Source organism: Tyto alba, unplaced genomic scaffold (assembly GCF_018691265.1).
Source record: "Tyto alba isolate M040663 unplaced genomic scaffold, T.alba_DEE_v4.0 Super-Scaffold_11, whole genome shotgun sequence".
Classification (NCBI taxonomy): Eukaryota; Metazoa; Chordata; class Aves; order Strigiformes; family Tytonidae; genus Tyto; species Tyto alba.
Window position 1 is genome coordinate 7,257,132 of NW_024881273.1, and position 21,462 is coordinate 7,278,593.

Below are 21,462 nucleotides of genomic sequence, written 5' to 3' on the forward strand. Positions count from 1 at the left end.
CGAGCCACGGCACGGCCACGAGCCACGGCACGCCGGTCAGCCTCGGTTGGTGATCAGGCTCCCGCCCTCCCGCCGGCCCCCCGGCTCCCGGCTTTCCCAGGCTCCCGGAGTGGTGAATGCCTCTTTCACCAGCAGTCCCCCTCTTCCCAAAAAAGCATCACCTTGCCAGCTCCCTTCCTCCCGCCAGCTGCCAGGAAAATAAAAATTAGGGCAAGGAGAGGGAGCGAGAGAAAAGCCAATGAACTTGTTTCCAGCTTTTCCTTTGGATCAGCCATCCAGCACCAGGAGAAAAATATTTCTCCTGTAAAAATATCCTCTCTCCGTGCAGGCTCCGAGCCCTTCGGCACTGGGACGCTGGCCGGAGACGTGGGCTCAGCTCGGCGGCAGAGGATACTGTAAGTTGGGCGTCTGCTTAAGCAGTTTCCTAGATTTTTTTGGGGGTGGGGGGAGCTTTGCCACAATTTGGGGTTGAGCCCCCTCAGGGATGGAGGAGGAGGGTTGGGGCAGGGGGCAGTTGGAAAGAGGGGGGCTGAGGGGGGGGCGCAGGCTGCGAGGTGTGGGCAGGGTGCCGGCGGCGGCGGGTGGTGCTGGGCGCCGGCGGCCCCGGGGTGCACAAAGCCCCTTTGAGCAGAGCACAGAGGAGCTGCTCATCCCTCACCCGGGGAGTGGAGAGTGGGACCCCGGCCCCGAACACCCGGGGAGGGCTGGGGTGTGTGTGTGGGGGGGGGAACGGGGCTCTGAGTTTGTGTGTCCCCCCCTGGTTTGGGGATGGCTGCCTGGCCCCGGTCTGAACCCCAACCCATGGGGTGCCCACAGCCCCCCTGGGACAGGCTGGTCCCTGGCCTTCCCCACTGGCGTGGGGTGCTGTGGGGAGCTTGGGGTGCCCCAGATGTCCCACGTGGGGTTGGGGAACTTGCTCCCTCCCACCATGGGTGATGGTGACACCCACGAAACCACCAGACCCTCGTCCCCAGGGTGGCCACAGGACGAGCTACTGTAGGGGCTGGGATGGAGAGCCTGATGGGACCCAGGGGGACCCTGTAGCACCCGATGGGGCCCAGTGGGACCCGGTGGGACCTGGTGGCACCCAATGGGACCCAACGGGAGCCGGTGGGACCCAGTGGGCCCTGGCTGCCCTGCTGCTGAGGCCGGCTGGCCAGGCACAATACCATGGCCCCGCTCCTGAGCTGCCGCCGAAGCCCCTTTCCCAGCGCCGAGCGCCTTTGTCTCGCCTTTGTGATGGAAAGAGCCCCCCCTCCTAAATCACGGCCCTGACACCCCCATTGTCTCCTTCCCGGGGAGGTTTGAAACTTCCCCCCCCCCTCTCCCGAGGTCAGGAATGTGGCCGGTTTCTATTGGGACGGAGGAGCAGGGCTGGGTGGGGGGCTGCGGGGTCACGCCGGCTCGGCGGGTCAACCCGAAAACAAAACCTTTTGAAATACCTACTCTCCATCACTGCCAACATTGTCCCCTGCCAGCGGGGGCCTGGCACAGCCCCTCGACGCCTCCAGCCCGGCCACTGCCCACCCCAGCGGTCAGCATCTGGGGGGGGGGACAGAAGGGTATTGTGCCGAAGGGGACAGCTTTGTTTTCGGTCACAGCTGCCCCGGGTTGGGATGGGACCGACTGCCAGCCCCACTGGGGGGGAAAGGAAGGAGGGGACGGAGGGGATGGCAGTGCACGGGTCAGTGTGTTGTGTGGGGGGGACACCCCCATCCTTTCGGGGTACCCCTCTGTTTCTGTCCCTCCGAGGGGACGCTGCAGGGTGACGGAAAGCAGCACCCTGGGGTGAAGCTCCAGCAGGGTGCATGCCCTCTCCCTGCCCAGTGGGGCCAGGGCAGCCTGGGGTTGGCCTCCTGCCTCAGTTTCCCCTTGCTGAGGGGGGAGTCCCTCTGCCTGCTCCCAAAGCTGATGGGTGCCTGGGGTCCCCTTTGGCACCCAGAACTGGGGAACGCCGGCTCTGGGCAACGCTGGCTCTGATGCCAACAGATGTGGTACAGCGGGGGGAGAAAAGGGACCGTTCTGGGGCTCAGCTGGCTGCACCACCCAGGAGGGTCAGGATTTGGCCGCTGCACGGCTCAAACGTGGCTCCAAGCACGGCGGTGCCTTGCAGGTGGAGCAGAGCATCCCTCACGCCCCCAGCTCCCTGCTCCCAGCCAAGAAGGGTCCCTGGGGAAGCTTTACCCTCCTCAAAGTTCGGAGCTCGTCAGGAGCACCCCAGGCTGTCTCCCGACAGGCCGAGGTGTGGGGGAGACACAGCCCAGTGGGCGCCGGGGCTGGAGACGTGTCTCTGCCCCATTTCGGGTGGAACGGATCTCCCTGCCTCCAGCAGCTGGGATGGGGACGCTGTTCCTGCCGGTCTCCAGCTACTCTGGCAGAGCATCTCTTGGGTGGGCTAAAATCCCCCCCAGGTGGCCAAAATCCCCCCCAGGATGGCCAAAACCCCCCTGGATTTTTGCAGGTGGGAAGATCCATAGTTTTTCCCGCTGCGGAAGCAGGCTGATGAGGAGGAAAGCGGAACGGCGCCTGCGGATGAGATGGGTTTAACAGAGACCTGGAAGGAAAACCCAACTGGGAGGGGAGAGCCGGCCTCCTGAGCTACCCAACAGCTGGAGGGTGGCGAAAACATCTGGAACAGCTGGATCAGCTCGGGATGTGGGACTTGCAGGGCAGGGAGCATGGCGGGGTCACAGACACTCCCTCGGGTCCGGGGTCCCCGCTAGCCAGGCAGCTGCAGGGCGGCTGTGTGGGCTCTGTGCCTCAGTTTCCCCACCTGGGAGCTGGGCTGGGATTGCGAGGCTGGACGGGTTGCGGCAGTGGTCTGGAGAGGATGGTGTCACTTGGGCAGCATCATGGCGTGGGAGTGGGGACCCGTGGGGGCACCCAGGAACACCATGGACCTGGGCAGCCAGCTGGACCCCCGGGATGTGTTTTCTTGTGAAATAAGCTTAAAAAAGATTGTTCATGGTCAGGAGCATTGTACCAACTCCCTGGCCATGCACATGCACACAGAATCTCTGCATTTATATGTCTATCTATTTATATATATCTATATCTTTATATATTTAGTTTTTGCAACCAAACCTGAGCCTTTCAAATCAGAAAAAAAAAAAAAAAAAAGTGACGTTTGAGGAACCTGGAGCTTTTCAAAGGTTTTGCTGAAAATCTAGAAAATTTAAAGGAAGGGGTGGAGAGAGTCAGGAGGTGGCCAGAAACCTCAGCCCTGGGTCAAAAGCAACTTTTTCCTGTAAAAAAAGAAAACATACTGCTGGAAACATCATGCAGTGCTGCTGCTTGCCTGGCACCGTGGGGATGGGAAGGCGCTTTTCCTGGGGGGGATGTTTTCGGGCCTGATGTTGGCTCTGTGTTACAGGTATCACTATGGATGTGTGGAGCCGTGGGGACAACCTGAGCCCTGTGGGGACCTGCCACCTGCCTGCCAGTCCTGCTCCTGTGCTAGCAGAGCGGTGGGGATGGAGGTGCTGAGCCGCAGCGCAGAGCTGGGTGGGTTGTCACCCCAAGGACCCCACAGTGGGTGCCCTGGCAGGTAACCTCTATTTTCCCTTTCTCCCTTAGCTCACTTGTGGTTTTTTGTTTTTTTTGGTTTTTTTTTTTTTTTAATCACTGCATGGCCAAAACTCCTTGTAAGGTGTTGGCTGGCCCACAGTGGGCTCTGAGGGTCCGTCATGAGCTCTGCAGCACCTGGGCTGCGGCGGGGAGGCAGGGTGTAAAGGCGGCTGCAAAGACAGGGATAATTCTGCCCTTGCCTCACAAGGGAGGGTGCAGGATGTTTTGTCCCTCTGCCAGTCCCGGCTCATCTGTGTGCTGCACAATGCATTGGGTCGTGCCTCAGTTTCCCCACGTTTGGGTGCAGTGATGGCAGCCCTGTCCTCTGCCTGCCCCAGAGGGGGTGGAACTGTGGGTGGGGCAACGTCTCCCCCCCCAATCCCTCAGCCCACGGCTGGAGAGCTTTGGTGCGGGCTGTGGGGCAGTGGCTGTCCGTGGGTGGCTGCACCATGCTTGGCCAGGGTGGGGCTGAGCACACCAGGGGGGTTTTTCTGGGAAAAAAACTGCTGGCAGCAACCAGGTGTTGCTCTTGCTCACAGAACAGCACCCCAGGGCTGGCCCCAGCCCCGGGCCGGGCCACATCCAGGCTCAGGCCCCCCCCCAGCCCCAGTGCAGTGCGAGGTGTCAGGGCTCTGTGGGGTTTTATAGCAGTCTGCAAGCTGGGAACTGCCCTGCTTGGCCTCTCTGGGATCCAGGCTGCTCAAAATCCTTATGGGCAGCACTGAAGTCCCTCTCTGCCCTTCCCAGGTGCTGAGGGCAGGGCAGGGCCGTCTGAGACCCCCGGGAGAGGATGAGGGGCTGGAGGGATGTGGGGACACAGGGATATAGGGGTGAAGAATGGAAGGGGTGTGGGGATGGAGGGGTGAAGGGACGCAGGTGGGGGAATGTGGGGACACAGGGAGGCAGGGAGGAAGAAGGAAAGGGACGCGGGATGTAGGAGGGGAAGGGCTGGAGGGATGTGGGGATGCAGGGCTGGAGGGGCAAAGGGGTGCGGGGATGAAGAAGTGCAGGGCTGTGGGGACACGGGGGACAGGTTGCAGCTGCGACGAGGGGGTCAGATCCGGCTGTGACCGGCCCCGGAGCCCCCGGCTGCCCACCCAGCCCGTACCCGGCGGCTCCGGCCGGGCCGCGGTGCCGGGAGGTGGCAGCAGCGGCCAAGCGCGGGGCGGGCGGCGGGGGGGCGATGCCGGGCGGGGGGGTGTCCCCCGGGGGACGGGGGCCAGCCGTGGGCTGGGCGATCAGCCCCGCCGCCGCCGTTCGGCGGCCCTTTCCTCCGGTTTAATCCCTTCCCGAGCCGCGGGGCCGCGCTCGGGGGGCTCCCACGGAGGGGAGAGGGGCTGCCCCCTGCCCAACCCTCCCAGGGGTGGGCGCACACGCGGGTGGGGTCTGGACACGGGTGGGGTCCGGCTGTGCTCGGCTCCTGGGGTCCTGCCCCCCTCCCGCAGCTCCTCTGCATTGCCCGGGAGCACCCAGCCGCACTGGCAGGGAGCCCGTCCCCAAAATACTTGTCTAGCTCAGGCTGTAAACAGAGTTTTTCTCTCCTTCCAGCCTCCGCAGGGCTCGCTGGTGCCCCCCGTGTCCCCCCACTCTCTCCGTTGCTTCGTTCAGGTGCTGCTGGATTGTTCACATCCCCCTTCCCGATGTCCTCGCTGCACCCCACCAGAGCCTTCCCAGGGGTTCCCTGGGAGTGGGGGGACGTGGGGAGCCAGAGAGAGCAGCCGCCCACCCAGGCCCTCACACCGCTGCGGGTGGGTGCAGGTTTTGGACATGCGTGGCTGTGGCCGCTCACCAGGACTCGGGTCCCCCCCACAGCGAGGGGTGCCCAGCACTGCTGGTGGGGTGCCCGGAGTCGTTGCTCCCCAGGACGAGGCCTCCTCCCAGCCTGCGCCCGCTCCGGGAGCTGACGGCTGTATTTACGGATCGGTGGTTAACCAGTGGTTTTAGCCAAAATGTCCCAAAGGCCCCGGCGCTGCCTGTGGCTCAGACACGTTGCAGGCACGCCTGGGGGGCTGCAGATGGTCAGTCACGGGGGGCAGCCTGGGTGGGACAGGGCTTGGTGAGGCCGGCTGCTTTGGCCTGTGGTGGGGAAGAGCTGTGAGCCCACCCAGCCACGACTCACCCTGGATACAAACCCCTCTCACCCACAGGCCGCCCCCCCAGACATGATCCCCCTGACTACCAGCCCCCCTGGCCACGATTTCCCCCCATTCATGAGTGTCGTCCCGTCCCGCCCCTGCCCCCCCCAATCCACTTGCCCACTTGTCCGCTTCCCACCCACCCACCCACCCCTCGGAGCACCGTGGGGACCCAACCCCAAGCTGGGCAGGGGCCCCACGGGGATGCCCAGCAGCATCCTCAGGGAGGGGGGTCCGAGAGGGGACCGAGGATGCCCCCCTCCCCCGACCTCTTCCCCCCGCGACAGTGGGCTATGCGGTGCTGTTTACCGATACCGGCTTTATTTAAAGCAACCCAACCCAAAGCCGCCTCTGGGGCTCTCCGCGGCGGCGGGGCCGGGCCGGGGGCGGGGGCTGGGGTGCGCTGAGCGCGGCGGGTCTCAGCCCGCCCCTTCCCCGCCCGTCACCGCCGCCATGGGCGCCGCGGGGCCGCTCTGCGCCCTGATCCTGCTGCTCGGCACCGGCACCGGCACCGGCACCGGGCCGGTCCCCCCGCGGGTGGTTCTCGCCCTCCTGGCCCGTAACGCGCAGCACTCGCTGCCGCACTGCCTGGGAGCCCTGGAGCGCCTGGACTATCCCGCGGGGAGCATCGCCCTGTGGTGAGGCAGCAGGGACCCCGGGGGGGGGGGGAGCGAGCCGGGACCCCGGGGTGCGGGGGGTAGCAGGAATCCGGGGGGAGGAAGGGGCTGCGGGGGAATGGGGACCCCGGGGGGGAGCCGGGATGCTGGGAGAACGGAGACCCCGGGGGGAACGGGGAGCCCCGGGGGAGTGGGGATGCTAAGGGGGGGAAGGGGGTCCTGAGGGATAAAGGGGGACTATGGGGGGAATGGGGAGCCGGGAGGAATGGGCACCCAAAGGGCAATGGGAGAAGGGGAATGGGGAGCTGGGGAGAGTGGGGGGATTGAGGACTCGGGGTGAGTGTGGAGTAACGGGGGCCTCGGTGGAAGGAACAGAGATCTAGGGGAATGGGGACCTGGGGGGGAATGGGGGGACGGGGATCTCCGGGAAGAACGAAGACCCTGGTGGTAGCAGCCCTCCCACCCCCCAGCCCCAAATAGTGAGGGGTGGCTCTGGCCCGGGTGTGGGATCCAGCAGGGACCCGGGAGGGGCTGGGCGCTGCCCCACGGGGAGGGGGCAAGACCCCCACCTTTCCCCTCCCGAATCTGTGGGGCTGGTGAGGGAGGGGAGCCCTGGGCTCGGGGGATTTTGCATCATCAGGGACAGACACTGCCTTCCCCCTCCTTGCAGGGCTCGGCCCCAGCCCCCCCTTCCCCTAAGAGCCCCCCCCAAGCCCCCTTTTACCATGCTGGCGGGCGGCGGTGGCTGGGAGAGACCTCCATCCCTCTTCCTCGCTCCTCCGCCGCCACCGTCTCTTGCCTGAGCTCGTCGGAAACTTTTCTGCAGCTGCTCTTGCGGGGAGCTGAGGCGGTGGCTGGTGGGGGGGGGGGTCCTGGCAGGGGCTGCCGGGCTGGGGCGGCGGGCAGCTGCCAGCAGCGGGGGACTGGGGGCTCCTCGCTTTTGTCTGCTGCAGCCCCCGGGAGCCCCTGGCCCCAGGAGCTTGCGGGGTGTTTCAAGAGCAGCTGCCTCCAGAGCTGGGAGCTGGGGGGGCACAGGTCCTGCCTTGCCCCCTGCGTCCCAGGGGTTCCCAGTGACACCAGTGCCCAGGAGGCAGCTTGGGGCTTTTTGACAGGTTGAGGGTGCTGGGGAGTGTGGGGACTTGGGGGGGGGGGGTGTTGCCCCAGTGCAATGTGGGGCTCAGCCCCGTCTGTGCTGGGGTCCCCAGAAACGTCGTCGCGAGGTCAGTGGGAGAGTTGGGGACGGTGGCTGTGCATGGGAAAGTCTGGGGAGGGGGGATTTTTGCTGCCTGTTTGCAGACCTTTCCTCTGGCTGCCAGAGCCGCGGGGCACAGCGGGGTGCACAGGGGTGCTGTGGGGTGCAGCGGGGTGCCTGGGCCAGGGGGGACAAAGCCGCTGTGCTCTGATGCTGTTCATGGTGGGCAGCTGTAGGGCTGGGATGGGGAGAGCGTGGCCGGGGCTGTCGCTGGGCTGCAGGGATGGGGGGTGAGAGCTGTGGGACAGCCCGGCTGGCAGCACCGGGAAAGAAATTCCCCCGCCTGCCAGTGCAGCCTCAGTTCTTTCAAATTACATATTACGTGCCCAGGCGAGTCTGTCGCTGGCTCAGCCTCTTGGACCCAGGAGCATTTCTAGTGCAGGGAGGGGGCCGTGGTTGTCCCTTGAGGGGGGGGACCCCCGAGGGCTGATGTCCCCTCACCCCAGGTGCGCAACGGATCACAACTCGGATAACACGACGGCTATACTGCGGGAGTGGCTGGGGGCGGTGGGGAAGGACTATCACTCGGTGGCCTGGAAGGTGCAGGAGGAGCCCAGGTGAGGCTGGGGGAGTGCTGGGGGGGGGCAGGCGTGGGCTGCGAGGGGCTCCCGGAGCAGGACCCTGTTCCCCAGCTGGGGACGGTGCCAGGAGGAGCTGGCGGACAGTCAGAGCTGGGCTGACTCAGCTGGCAGGCTTGCAGCGGCGTGCACCGAGTTTGTGCGTTCCCAGCGAGCAGGGTTAACCCCTGCCTGCCCCCCCGCCCAGCTCCTACCCCGACGAGCTCGGGCCCAAGCACTGGAGTGACAAACGCTACGAAAACTTGATGAGGCTGAAGCAGGAGGCTCTCACCTACGCCCGGGAGCAGCGGGCGGACTACGTCCTGGTAAGGGACGTGGGGCACCAGTGGGGTGGGGGCTGAGGTGGACGTCCCCACGCCTCCAGGACCTGTGCTGTCCCCCCAGTTCGTGGACACTGACAGCATCCTGACCAACAACCAGACCCTCAAGTTTCTCATGGCGCAGAACAAGTCAGTGGTGGCTCCCATGCTGGACTCGCAAACCTTCTATTCCAATTTCTGGTGCGGCATCACACCCCAGGTATGTCCCCCAAAAGCCTCGGGGAAGGGGACCCCCCCATGGCAGAAGAGCCCCCCACCATGGAGGCGTCTCACCGGTGTGCCGCAGGGGTACTACCGCCGGACAGCTGACTACTTCCCCACCAAGAACCGGCAGCGGGTGGGCTGCTTCTCTGTCCCCATGGTCTACGCCACCTTCCTGATCGACCTGCGGAAGGAGGAGACGTCGCGGTTGGCTTTCTACCCACCCCATCCCAACTACACCTGGGCCTTCGACGATATCATCGTCTTCGCCTACTCCTGCCAGGCGGCTGGTGAGGGTGGTGGGGGGGCCAAGGAGGGGCAGGGGGGGGGATTTGGGAGGGGGGGCTGTGGTGCTCAGCCGACCCACCCGGCAGGCGCGGAGGTCTGTGTGTGCAACCAGGAGCGCTTCGGTTACATCAACGTCCCCGTGAAGGCCCACCAGACGCTGGAGGATGAACGCGCCAACTTTGTGCATCTCACGCTGGAGGCCATGGGTGAGCGGCGGTGGGCGGCGGGGTCCTGGAGGTGTCCCCCACCCCAGGGGTGATGGGGACCTGGGGCTGGTCCCCGGGGCAGGGCTGTTGGCCCTGGTTCCCGGCTCCACCGAAGGGGTGTCCCCTCTCTCTGCAGTGGATGGCCCTCCCATGCAGCGCTCCAGGCACATTTCCCTCCTCCCCAAGCCGCTCACGAAAATGGGCTTTGATGAAGTAGGTGCCTAATGGACTCCCCCCCCCGTGCCCCCCCGTCCATCCATCTGACTGCATCCATCCATGGCAAAGCCCACCACAGGCTTTGACCGAGCCCCCTGTCCCCCGTCCTGCAGTGGCTGGGCAGGCTGTGTGTCTCCCCCCCCCCCGTGACAATATGCTCCCTTGGCGGGGCTTTCCCCTTCCTCCCCAGGTCTTCCTCATCAACCTGGTGCGGAGGCCGGACCGGCGCCAGCGGATGCTGGCATCCCTGCGGGAGCTGGAGATCGCCCCGCAGGTGGTGGATGCCGTGGATGGGAGGTGACCGTGGGGGGACATGTCCCCGCTCCGTCAGCCCCCTGCTGTCACCCTGGGGAGGGGACGGGGGGGGGTGGCTGGGGCAGGGGGGCTGCCTTGCTGATGCAGTCCCTCGCCTTGCAGCACCCTCAACAGCAGTGATATCAAGGTGCTGGGGGTGGACCTGCTCCCTGGGTACTACGACCCCTTCTCTGGCCGCACGCTCACCAAGGGCGAGGTTGGCTGCTTCCTCAGCCACTACAACATCTGGAAGGAGGTACGGTGCCGTGAGGGCCATGGGGTCCTTAAGGGCCACCAGCATGGGGCAGGGACCCCATGAGCATCGCCAGGTCTCTGGAGGGCCTAGGGAGAGGGGTGTGTGTCTGGCAGGACCCTTGGACCCAGTATGGCCCAGCACAGTGCTGGGATGGGTTTGCACTTCTTCCTGCTCCCCTCAGATCGTGTCCCGGGGGCTGGAGCGGTCAGTGGTCTTTGAGGACGATGTGCGCTTTGAAGCCGCCTTCCCGGCACGGCTGCAGCGGTTGATGGAGGAGCTGGAGGGGGCACAGCAGGATTGGGACCTCATGTAGGTGCTGGGGCTGGGGGGCTGCGGGGTGGGGGTGCCTGGGGTTGGCTCTCACAGCTCGCTGGCTGCCCCGCAGCTACCTGGGGAGGAAGCAGGTGAATGCGGAGGACGAGGCGCCCGTGGAGGGGGTGAGAAATCTGGTGGTGGCCGGGTACTCGTACTGGACGCTGGCCTACGCCATCTCCCACCGTGGGGCACAGAAGCTGCTGGCTGCCGAGCCCCTCTCCAAAATGCTGCCGGTGGACGAGTTCCTGCCCATCATGTACGACAAGCACCCCAAGTAAGGAGCAGGGGGTGCAGGAGGGGTGCTGGCAGAGCAGCACGGCTGTGCCAGCGAGGGAGCATGTGTTTCTTCTCCGCCGTCACCGTCCTACCCGGTCCCCCCCTCCCCGGCGTTACTCATGCTGGAGAAAACATCTGTAGCATGAGCTCATTCCCCCCCGACCGCTGCCTGGCTGCCAGCCGCTGGAAAATGGCCCTCTGCCAGTGCGGGGTGGGGGGACGGTGATGGGGATGGAGTTGGGGCTCCATGCTGGCCCCGCACAGGGGTCTTGGCCCCACGGGGAGCAGACCCCTGTACCCTGGTGCTGGGGGGCTGTGTGGTCCCCCACCTCTGGTTATGGGTCTCAGCCCCATCTTGGGGCACCTCTGTGACCCCTCCCGGGCGGGGGGTCAGCAGCAAGGCTGCGTCTGGGGAGGGGGAGGCAATTTAGGGGGTGGGTGAGCACCGGTGGCTGGGTGTCCCAGGGGAGAGGCCGGGCGGGAAAGCCAGCAAGCAGGATGGTGAAACAGGGATTAGGCGGGTAAAAGGGAGGCTGGAGGTGGACGGAGGGGCGGATTAGTGCTCTGGATGTGAACCAGGAACAGCTGGGAGTCCCATGCTCGCCGGGATAGCGGTACCAGACAGCCCTCGCCTGGGGCCAGCCAGGGCTGGGCCGGTGGGATGCTGTGCCGGAGACCCCCACCGTGCCAGAGCCAGCCCTGTGCCGCCGAGGCTGGCGGGGAGGGATGGTCCCATCCCTTTCATGGTCCCTCCCCAGCCAGACTCTGCAGGCAGCAGCGGTGTGGGGCAGCCTCCCAGCTCAGCTGCCTTCCCTAGATCCCCTCCCTGATACCCCGTGTCCCTTCCCATCACCTGCCCCGGACGGTACTGTCCCTGGGTGGTCGGTACGGTTTTCTCAGCCCTTTTTTCTCCACTGGGCCGTGCTCTGTAAGCCAGTTTCTCCTCTCGGGTCTGCTCCACTTTCCCCAGCGAGGAATACAAGCAGCACTTTGCCCCTCGGGACCTGCTGGTGTTTTCAGCTCACCCCCTCCTGGTTTATCCCACCCACTATGCTGGGGAGAGCAACTGGCTGAGCGACACCGAGACCTCCACCATCTGGGACGATGACACCAAGAAGACCGACTGGGCTGGCTCACAGAAGACCCTGAGGGACTCACGGGGTGGTGCTGGCCACCTCCGCTCCACCGCCCGCGACGAGCTCTGATGGTGAGCGAGGCTGTGGGAGCCGGGCGCGTGGTGCCGGGGACTGGGGACAGGTCGGCTGGGAAGCATCTCCCTGCGAGCCCCGCGTTCGGATGTGTCCCAGATGCCTGGTTTCTCTTTGCCGTTTGTCAGCCGCTCTCCCCATCAGACTCAAAGCATTGGGAAACAGAGCCAAGACCTTCTCTTCCAGGCGGGCTGCGCTGGAGCGGACCGGGGGGCCTGGGTCCTGCTGCTCCCCAGCCCCTCAAGCAAGGAAGGCACAACACTCCTTCGCCTCCTCCAAAAGCCACGCTGGTTTGGGGAGAGCTGGGGGCATCTCACAGGGGAATGATTCACCCCAGTGCTGCTTGCTCCCCCCAAAAGCGGGTCTCCCCCGGGGCCGTGTCGCTGCGGGGCGGCCGTGCAGGCAGGCGAGCACCTGCTTGGCCCTGAGGCAGCACTGCCATGGTTAACGCCGGGTCAGACTTTCCCCGTCTGAGGTTGTTTGTGCTGGCAGCGGAGCCTCGCCGGGAGCAGCCAGACCGGGGGAGGCTGAAAAACAACCCTCCCACCGGTTCTGCTTCAAGCGTGAACACGTCGGGGCTGCTCCTGCCTTGACCGCTAACGTTTGTGTCCTTGCCTCCTAGGGATGAGGGATTGTGACCCAGCAGGGAGTGCTGCAGGGCAGTGGCCTCATCCTGCCCGCTCCTGCTTGAGAGATGCAGCTGCCCTGGACCGGTCCCCACCAGGGTCCTTCGAACTTACACGTGGCAGATCCACCCAAGGCAGGATTTGCCCCAGGGCTCCTGGAGAGCCCTTTCCCTGCCAGATGGAGGGACCAGGGGAGCGCTGTGCTCCGTGTCTGCTGAGGACACGTCTCCAGGACCGTCCTGAGCGAAACCAACTCTGCCGTCTCCTGCTGGCTTGGACTTGGGGGAGGGTTTTTCAGGCCAGGGGCTGGCTCCCGTGGTGGCACCCGTGGCCTCCTGCCACCAACCGGGCTTGTCCCTCGCCTGTGCCGTGTCTGGGCTGAAGCCCAGGGAGGATTAAAGCAGACTGTGTTGGAGCTGATGTGCCGGGTGCTGGCTCTGCTGGGTGGCATTGCCCCACGTAACGTCCCCAGGGCATACCCCGCCAGGGTCACCTCGGAGCTGCCGTGGCCGGAGTCTGGGGATTGCTTTGGGAATGAAATCTGTAATGGGGAAAGGGAGGGAGGAAGGTGGGGTGGGAGAGGGAGGCTGGAGCTGGGGTCCGCGGGTGAAAAGGTGGGTGGCATTTCCACGGGGCTCAGCTCTCCCCTGGGGATGCTGATGGAAACGATTTCCCTCACCGGTGCTAGGTTTAGCCTCGGGACTGAAAACCCGGCGCCAGCTCGAGCACTGAGATGTGCAGCCGAGTCCTGCTGGGCTCCGGCATCTGTCACCGTTGCGGCCAGCTCTGGAGAAGGGCGTTTGCTTTCCAAGAGCCCCGGCTTGTTTGCTGCTGAACCTCAGCTCCTCAGCAGGATGACCTTTGGTTGAAAACTGAGGGGTTTCTGGGGTAGAGTTGCAATTTCCTTAAAACCATTGCAACTAGCCCTAGCCCCGGTGAGCTGGGGAGACGCGAGCTCCCTGCCAGGCCCCCGGAGCTGCTGCAGCTCTTCGGCCCTGCCTGGCAGCTGGCTGCCCCACTGGGCCCTGGGGTCAGCCCCGGGATGGTGCGTAGCCACCTTCACCCAGGGTTTGGGGGGGGGGCTGCACCCCTCTTTTCCCCACAGCTTGGTGAAGGCGATGGAGCAGTGGGTGGAAGCCTCAGTAGCTGACCCCCACAGCGGGATGTCAGCCCACCAGATGATCCAGGAGAGCGTCGTTCGGGGCAGGTTGACCAGCTACAGCAGGGACCTCCTGAAGGAAAACAACGAGCTCCAGGGGATCACGCGGGACCCGAAGATCCGTGCGGATCTGCTGGAGAACAGGGAGCGGGAGACAGCCACGTGCATGGTCTGCGACCGCCGGGTCCCGGCCAGCACAGGCACGGGCGACGCAGCAGGGTGGGGAGGTGGCAGCAGGTCGGGGACACCTTTGCCTCCCTGCCTGTCCCCTGGCCACACAGAGCCTCGGTGCTACCGGAGGAGCTCGGGAGCTGGGGATGGAGCGGAGGAAGGTCTGGTGCCAGCTGGAGCAGAGGAAGGAAGCGGCGGCAGCGCTGTGGTACATGTCACCCAGCAAGGGTCCCGGTGCTTGTTCCAGCACCCGCGGGGACGCGGGCGAGGAGCCGCCGGCGCTGGGGCTCTCGGTGTGGCCACGCTCGCAGGGCACGCAGCTGGCCAGGACGTGCTGGCGGTGGGGACACACCGCTCCTGGGCTGCCCTCTCCCCCCCGAGACCTGTACCGGCTCTGCAAGGAGGGGCCAGAACTCCTCCAGCTGTCGGAAGCTCCAGGGTTTTGCCTTAAAACCGCCTAACTCAAGAACTACGCGGCCAGCCCGGAGCCTTGCTGCAGTTCACTGGGAGCAGCCCTTGAGCTACGCCTTCCCACCGTTTCTCAACACAGCCCAAGTGGTTTTGGACCCTGCGGAAGTTGCTCCCATCGCTTCCCACTGCAAGCTTCCCTCCAGCCCGGGCTGGTGGAACAGGGCTGGGAACACAGATTTTTGCTGCAGAGAGGCGTTCAGCTGGCGGCACGGGGAAGAGGGGCAGGAGCAGGGCAGGGGTTTTATTTCTGTGCCAAACCGCTGTACGAAGCCACCCCAGGGGTTTGAGTGGGACAGGAGCTGCCCGGATCTGCGTGGGGCCAGCTCTGCTCCGCACCACCGTCACCCCGCACCACGTCCATCGGCCACACAGGTCCCCGGGGGGCTGGTGTCAGCCCCTGTCCCCCGGGTCCCCTGCGGGTGCTCTCCTGTGCAGGATGTGCTCCAGCAGGCAGGTCGCTGCCTGGGCCAGGACCTGCTCCAGCCTCTCCCGCTCCCCGGCGCTGAACGGAGCCAGGACGTAGCTGGACACCCTCACTGCACCCTCCGGCCGCCCGATGCCGACCCTGAGCCGGGTCATCTCCTGGGGAGGAAGGATGAGAGCTGGAGAAGCTTCACCTCAAGGGCCCAGAGCTGGGGCAACAGGACAGTGCTGAGAGGGGCTGGGCAGCGAGGGAGCAGCCTCTCATGTTTTCCAGGTGGTTTTGAGCACTTGCTCCAAGAAACATGATTTTGGAAGAGGCTTTTGCTGTGCTGTGCTGCGATCCCGGGCTCCTGCCAGGTCTGGCAGAGCCGCTCGAGCTAATTGTTTCCATGTCTTCCACGGCAGCCAAATTGACATCAGCCCTCAGAGAAACAGAGTGAAGGAGGGGAAAGAGAAAAGTGGGGGAGAGGAAAGGGAGCAGGGGCTTGTCTGAGGGGAGTCAGAAGAATGGGAGTAGGGGGATGACAAGCCAAGCATTGACATGGGAGCAGGATTGAGCCCCTTCCAGCGAGGCCCACTCACGTTGGAGTGCAAAGCACTGATGCAGGATCGGACCCCGTTGTGTCCCCTTGAGAGGAAAGGAGAAAACCCACTGTTAGTCTGTAAGAGACACCCCCCCACCCCCCAGTATGGTCTCGTGGTCTCTTGCTGCAGGGGCCTGGGGATGTGGCCCCAGCCAGGCTGCGGTCTCCATGCCCTGGCTCTGCCGGAGCAGCCAGCCCCTGGGGCTGAGAGCAGCTGGCTGGGGGGGACAAGGGAAGCAGAGCTGGGTCAGCACGTTCTGTGCATCTCAGCTCTTGCAGCCAGCGCACGTGTGACTGAGCACTGGGCCCAGTACCATCCATGCCCCGTCCCACAGTGGAAGATTTCATAGGTTAAATGTCTCGAGGCTGACCCAGGAGCTGGCGCTGGGGCAGTCAGAGAGGAGGCAGAGTGCTATAAAAAGCCTGTGTGGTGCAGCCGGAGGGCTGGATCCAGCCCGCAGCCACTTCCAGGAGGCTCCTTGTGCTTCCTGCCAGGGCAGGCACTGGGACACTGCCCAAACAGCCAGCTGTTGCCTCTGCAACTGGGATCAAGCCCAAGGCTGATGCTGGGACTGGAAATACCACCAGGCTGGTGGGATGGGGGCCAGGAACAGCCCGTGTGCCTGTAAGGGTATGGCAAGGCCTCAAACCAGCTCACACAACCAGAGAGCTGGGGCCGCCCCATACCTTGCGCTGCCTCCCAGCTTGATCGCCACCTTGCCCAGGTCCTTGTCCAGGTCGTCGTGAATCAGGTAAATGTCTTCTGGGCGGAGGTTGTAGATCTCAGCTTTGGAAAGAGAAATACAATGCAAGAAATGAGGGGGGAAATGGACTCACCAGGCCTTGACCCTGCAGAGCGGGGCTGCAGGGACCCGTGCCGGGCAGGGGTACAGCGGGGCTGTCACAGGGCTCGGTGGCACAACAGGCATCGGGTGTGACTGAGCTGCTCACCAGCACTGGCGACACTGAGCCCGTTGATGTTCATGAGCCTCCGCGGCTTGAGCAGCACCAGCTCCAGGCCGCGGGCCACGGCCAGGGCCATGTCGGCACAGCACCGCCTGTCCACTCGCCAACCCTCGGCCACCGCCAGCTGCCGGGCCAGCCGGTCCAGCACTGCCATGCCTACGCTGTGCCGTGTCCCACACAGCCCATAGTTGCCCAGACCGGCCACCTGCCAGCCGGGTGTCAGCAGGGCTTTGCTGGGCCCCCCACGAGTCCCTTGGCCCCTTCACAGGCCAGATCCCCCCCACCAGCACCCTCACACCCGCTCTGCACAGACCCGATACCCCTCAGCCTTCATCCCGTCAGACCCGATCCCCTGTGCTCCCCCCCAGCCAGCTGGTCCCCTCAGCCCCGATCTCCCTGCTGTCCCCCTCACAGCCCCAACCTCCGGGTGTTCCCTCTCACATCCTCGATCTCCCCGGTGTCCCCCCTCACGTCCCCGATCTCCCCAGTGTCCCCCTCACAGCCCCGATCTCCCCCTCACGTCCCCGATCTCCCCAGTGTCCCCCTCAAAGCCCCGATCTCCCCGATCTCCCCCTCACAGCCCCGATCTCCCCAGTGTCCCCCTCACAGCCCCAATCTCCCCCTCACGTCCCCGATCTCCCCAGTGTCCCCCTCAAAGCCCCGATCTCCCCGATCTCCCCCTCACAGCCCCGATCTCCCCAGTGTCCCCCTCACAGCCCCAATCTCCCCCTCAAAGCCCCGATCTCCCCAGTGTCCCCCTCACAGCCCCGATCTCTCCCTCACGTCCCCGATCTCCCCAGTGTCCCCCTCAAAGCCCCGATCTCCCCGATCTCCCCCTCACGTCCCCGATCTCCCCGGTGTCCCCCTCACAGCCCCGATCTCTCCCTCACAGCCCCGATCTCCCCAGTGTCCCCCTCACAGCCCTGATCTCCCCCTCACAGCCCCGATCTCCCCGGTGTCCCCCTCACACCCCGCTCCCCTCCCGCCTGGCCCCGCCCCCTCGGCCCCACCATCACGCGCGGCCCCGCCCGGCTGACGAGCGGTCGCGCGCGCCCGGCCAGCCCCGCCGCCACCATCATGCCGCGTGCTCCCTAACCCCTCCCCCTCCGTGACGTCACGCCCGCGCGCCTCCAACCGCCCAGCGCCGCCTCACCCTCCCGCTCCCCCCGCCGCCATCTTGCTTACGGGCAGCGCCGCCATCTTGGTTGCGGGCGGCAGGGCGGTCCCGGGGGGGGGGGGGCTGTGGCGTGGGGCGGGACACGCTCCGCCCACGCTGTGGGTAAATCCCCGCGGGTCGGCCGGCGATACTCACGGCGGGGCTGGGGGCGCTCCGAGCCGCGGCGGTGACGGGGGAAGGCTGGGAGAGGTCCCTGCGGAGGGTCCTCGGGCCCAGGCGGTGTCTGGGCATCGTGGGGTCCCCGCGGGAATTGGGGTCCCAGCCCGCAGCCGCGTGGGCCGGGGTGCAGGAGCAGAGTGTCCAGGCCGTGCCTCGTCTTCTCTGTGTTCGTGCCTGTCTCCTTCCCGCTCACACCGTCCTTTGCAGCGGCCTTCGGGGCACGGCTGGGTGGGGGGCATACGTGATCCCCCCCTTCCCCCGGCCACCCTCCAGCCCGGGCTGGCTCTCAGCCCGGCCAGCGGAGCAGAGCTTTCTTCCAAGGCTGTGTGACAGTCCCTCAGTCCAGGCTTCGCTCACGGCTCTTTTCCTCTCCCCAGCTCACAGAAAGGGCTGGACTTGTGTGGCCCATGGGAGGAAGTCATCACCTGCTATTTGAAAGCCATCGACCTGGATCCTCAGAGGGTAAAGAGTCCCCAGAGGGCTAGGGACACGCCAGGCTGGAAGCCAGAGAAGGGAGGTTATATCATTAAGACCAGTTCTCCTGCTGGCATCTGGCTTCAGGATGCTGTTAGCTTTTTGCCAGGCTGATCCTGGGTAGCTTGAGCAGGGCTGGGCTGGGCTGGCGTGGGATGAGGGTTGTCCTTGGTGCAGGCAGAGCTGTGTGAATGGTGGGCAGAGGACTTCTTCCAGCCCTGTAACTTCCAGTCGGCCATACTGAACTTCAGGAAAGTGCTCACGCTGCTGCGGGCATGGGAGCAGCCCTGCCTGGCTTCTCTGGTCCTTGTCCTTCCCCTGTAGGTCAGCCACCATTCCCCACCCCTGTCTGCAGCCCCAGCTGGTGGCCAGGTTGACAGAGTTTCCCTTCAGGGCTGATGTCTGCTCGACCAAGAGCTCTACTGCAAGGCCCTGGAAGCCTTCACGCAGGCGGCTGAGCTGCAGCCTCACAGCAGGGTGTTTTGCCAGAGGAGGTAGAGCCAGGGGAGCACTGGGTTGTCTGGGCTGATCCTGCTGTAGGATGCCTCCAGCCTCGCCCGTCTCCTCTTGCAGCATCGTGTGTCTTGTGGCTCTCAGAAGGTTCCCAGAGCGCCTCTGGAAGCTCAACAGGGACCTGGAGGAGGGTGTGAGGAACTTTGATCTGTACGTGCTCTGTGCATCACTTTGGGTAGGTATGTCTGCTCTGGTCCACGGGGGGCCCTGCTACCCGTCCTGGAGGCTGGGGATGCGCTGAGGAGAGCCAGTCTCTGAGGGTACTTGACCTCCCCAGGCAGCTGACCCTGTGCCACCAGGACATCCAACAGGCCCTGGAGCGGGAGCCGCACAGGCCCAGAGGCAGAGGCTGCTGAGACGAGGTCAGGAGGCCAAGGCTGAGGCGGTGTCCAAGGCCCTGTGCAGGGCCCTGCTCAAGATGAGCTTCACCATCAAGAGTGACCCCGCAGCCACCAAATTCTTCACCCTCAGGTAGTGAGAATGTCACCATGGCCAGTCGGCCCCATCAGCTTCTGAGCTCTCCTGTCTCTGTCCCTGTGTCACAGGGTGACCCTCCTCTGACAGCTCAAGGACTTTGGTGCAGCCTAAAAAGGACTTAGCCAGGGCAAGGGAGCTGGGTGCCCCAGGGGTTTTGGAGCCTCGGTGGCAGCTGACACTCACCTGCAATGACTGTGCTGTTGCTGTTCACTGCTACACCCTTGGCGTAGTCCATGAGGCTGTGATGCTCCTTGGCGAGGCTTTGTGGGACAAGAGGAGGGAGAAAGGGCTCTGTGTCAACAGAGGAGGCAAGCAGCTGGGCTGGGGGATCACAGTGGGGCCCCCGTGGTGAGGGCTGGGGTGTCGGATAGCAGTGTCTGCACTCGAGCATTGAGTGTGTGCAGGGGAAGGCCCCGCGCTCGGGAGCGGTGACTGAAATGCGCAGTAGGGACCCTGGGTTCTCCCTTGCTCCTGACCCTGGTTTACAGCTGTGCCTGCCTGGGCTGTTTCAGCAGGAACCAGGATTTACTACTGGTGGTTCAGCTCCCTCCCCACATGGCCCGTCCCAAGGACATGGCTGGGAATGGCTGTTCTCTTCCAGATCGGGCTGTGTCTCCTGCCCAGCGGAGCTCAGAGCTTTTGGCTAATGACGGTGAAATCTTTGTGGCTGGGGTGGGTTGGACACGTGCCGTGCGTGTTTCCCGCTGGCACGGAGAGCTCCAGACAAAGCCTGGGGGTGGCAGCCAGGCCCCAGCCGCTCTCATTTAACTGAGACGCTGAAGCTGCCTTGCTGCAGACTGCTTCCCTCGCCTGGGGGAGCTGGCCTGTGCACTAGCGGATTACCAGCAGGCGCTGGAGCTGAGCCTGGGCAACTGTGGTGTGTGGAGACGGGTTGCATGAGCAGGGACGGCAGGATTTGGTGGCAAGGTGAGCTGGTGGGCCAGTGTGGTCTGCCTCCGGGGCCGGTGGCGAGCCAGCCACTGAGTGGGCTCGCTCCCATCCCCTCACAGGCAGAAACTCGCTTCTCCACAGCCCTTGAACACGGCTCCCAGAAACTGCTGTACTACCTGTGCCCGCGGAGGGGAGGATGCCACCCCAAGTGTGTGGCTCGACCCCATGGAGGGCGAGGTACAGCCCTGCGCTTCTCCCTGATGCCCTCCTGAGGCCGTGGGTGATGTTCTCAGCCAGTTGCCCCGACTGCAGTCTCTGTGCCTCCCCCTCATGTGTTTTGGGGCAAGCCTGGTATTTCTGTACTGCATCAGTGGCCAGCAGCTGATCAAGGATCGGGGTTGGGGTTCTGCCAGGGTGTGTGGGTCCAAGCCAAGCAGCAAGGGTGATAGCCTGACTCTTACAACAGCCTTGTGCTGGAGCCACTGGGCAGGTTTTTCCTCCTTATTTTCGTTTTCCTGTTTCTTTGACCCTAATTCAGGGCAGAAGCCCTGCTGTGTCTGGCTGTGATAAGGGGAACGTGTCTCCATATGGCTGTCACCCAGCATGGCACCACTCCGGGCAGTGACCTGGGTGTTGTTTGAGGTGAAACCTGGGCTCCCTGTTGGGTGAGGTCCTGGTGGGGCCTTTGTTGGTAGCATGATGTGGGTGTTTAGCTGCAGTGCTGGAAACCCTGTGGCTTGGTGCTCACTGTGGGGAAGAGTTTTTCCATGGAGATCCTTGTTGCCACTGCAGATCTTTTCCCTCCTACACTATCTCTTTCCAAGAAAGACCGTCCATGCTCTCCTGGGGAGCATGGCTGGATGCCTTGCCCGAGAAACCTTTGTGAAAATGCTTCAGAACCCCCCCAGAACTCACCAGTTTGGCTGATGTTGCCTGGTGTGACAGCAGCAATAGGTACATGCTGAGGGGTCGTTTGTCTTGGGTGTTAACCCACTAGTGCTGCCCACCCCAAAGTGGGGGTGTTGCTCAAATCCTGAGTGTGAGGGGTTTCATTTGCTCTGTAGCACAGTGGCATGTTTTGGAGCTCGCTGCTGAAGTACTTGTGGTGGCAAAGGCGGGTTTTTACCACTTTCTGCTCCTGAAAGGTGACGGTGGGTTGCCGGGTGTCTATGCTTGGCCTGGGAACCTTGTTCCAAGCAGGCGCCTCACTCCTCCTCAGCTCTCCCAGATAAAGGATTGCTTCAGGGGGTTGCTGCAGGCCTGTAGTGTTGCCTTTGCACTGGCACTGGTCCCCTGGCTACTGATGGCACTAGAGGCTGATCGGGAAGAAGCGGTTCCTGAGGGAACAGGGGAGCAGGAGGTTGAGGGACCGTGACTCGGGTGAGCAAGCCCGGGGTGCGGTGGCAGGGGCTGCGGGCTCGGATCTCGCGCCCAGCCAGCACACGGAGCTCAGCCAGTGCTGCAGGAGCGGCTGCTCTGCCACCACGCCCGCCCGGCACCTCGCCTCGGCCCCCCAGCTCCCTGCACAAAGCAGCACGCCCTGGGCAGGAGGGGACGTGGCTCCCACCGTCTGCTGTGCTGGCACCAGCCCTGCGAATGTGGCCGTGGGACCCAGGGATGTGCTCTGCAGTGGGGGGAAAAG

General features: G+C 64.5%; 2 protein-coding genes across 9 annotated transcripts; one reads left to right on the forward strand and one right to left on the reverse strand.

Moving 5' to 3' along the window:
• On the forward strand, positions 1–12,775 carry CERCAM (cerebral endothelial cell adhesion molecule). Of its 8 annotated transcripts, none has more exons than XM_042786867.1 (15): positions 1–45; positions 329–395; positions 3,374–3,547; positions 8,018–8,128; positions 8,337–8,454; positions 8,534–8,668; positions 8,756–8,960; positions 9,045–9,164; positions 9,301–9,377; positions 9,571–9,677; positions 9,798–9,930; positions 10,112–10,239; positions 10,316–10,519; positions 11,492–11,728; positions 12,352–12,775. In XM_042786867.1, the coding sequence occupies exons 3-14, from the start codon at positions 3,474–3,476 to the stop codon at positions 11,724–11,726; spliced, it is 1,647 nt and encodes a 548-aa protein (XP_042642801.1). In that variant the 5' UTR covers positions 1–45; positions 329–395; positions 3,374–3,473; the 3' UTR covers positions 11,727–11,728; positions 12,352–12,775. The 8 variants fall into 8 exon arrangements, with proteins under 8 accessions (XP_042642801.1, XP_042642797.1, XP_042642796.1 ...); XM_042786863.1 differs by lacking the exon at positions 1–45 and adding an exon at positions 2,462–2,655 and having other exon boundaries at positions 72–395; XM_042786862.1 differs by lacking the exon at positions 1–45 and having other exon boundaries at positions 72–395; positions 2,462–3,547.
• Positions 12,776–14,377: 1,602 nt separating this feature from the next.
• On the reverse strand, positions 14,378–17,210 carry PTRH1 (peptidyl-tRNA hydrolase 1 homolog). The gene is made up of 5 exons (XM_042786869.1): positions 17,140–17,210; positions 16,115–16,334; positions 15,851–15,950; positions 15,162–15,207; positions 14,378–14,738 (listed from the first exon to the last, which is right to left on the reverse strand). Exons 1-5 carry the CDS (start codon positions 17,206–17,208, stop codon positions 14,547–14,549), a joined length of 627 nt encoding a protein of 208 aa, XP_042642803.1. The 5' UTR covers positions 17,209–17,210; the 3' UTR covers positions 14,378–14,546.
• Positions 17,211–21,462: the final 4,252 nt, after the last annotated feature.

Coding starts and splice junctions, on each gene's coding strand:
- CERCAM (XM_042786861.1), top strand. CDS start 5,730: ATGATCCCCCTGACTACCAGCCCCCCTGGCCACGATTTCCCCCCATTC. Junction 6,341..8,017: donor GCGGGGAGCATCGCCCTGTG/GTGAGGCAGCAG, acceptor CCCTCACCCCAG/GTGCGCAACGGATCACAACT. Junction 8,129..8,336: donor AAGGTGCAGGAGGAGCCCAG/GTGAGGCTGGGG, acceptor CCCCCCGCCCAG/CTCCTACCCCGACGAGCTCG.
- PTRH1 (XM_042786869.1), bottom strand. CDS start 17,208: ATGATGGTGGCGGCGGGGCTGGCCGGGCGCGCGCGACCGCTCGTCAGC. Junction 15,951..16,114: donor GCTCAGTGTCGCCAGTGCTG/GTGAGCAGCTCA, acceptor CTCTTTCCAAAG/CTGAGATCTACAACCTCCGC. Junction 14,739..15,161: donor TCAGTGCTTTGCACTCCAAC/GTGAGTGGGCCT, acceptor CTTCCTCCCCAG/GAGATGACCCGGCTCAGGGT.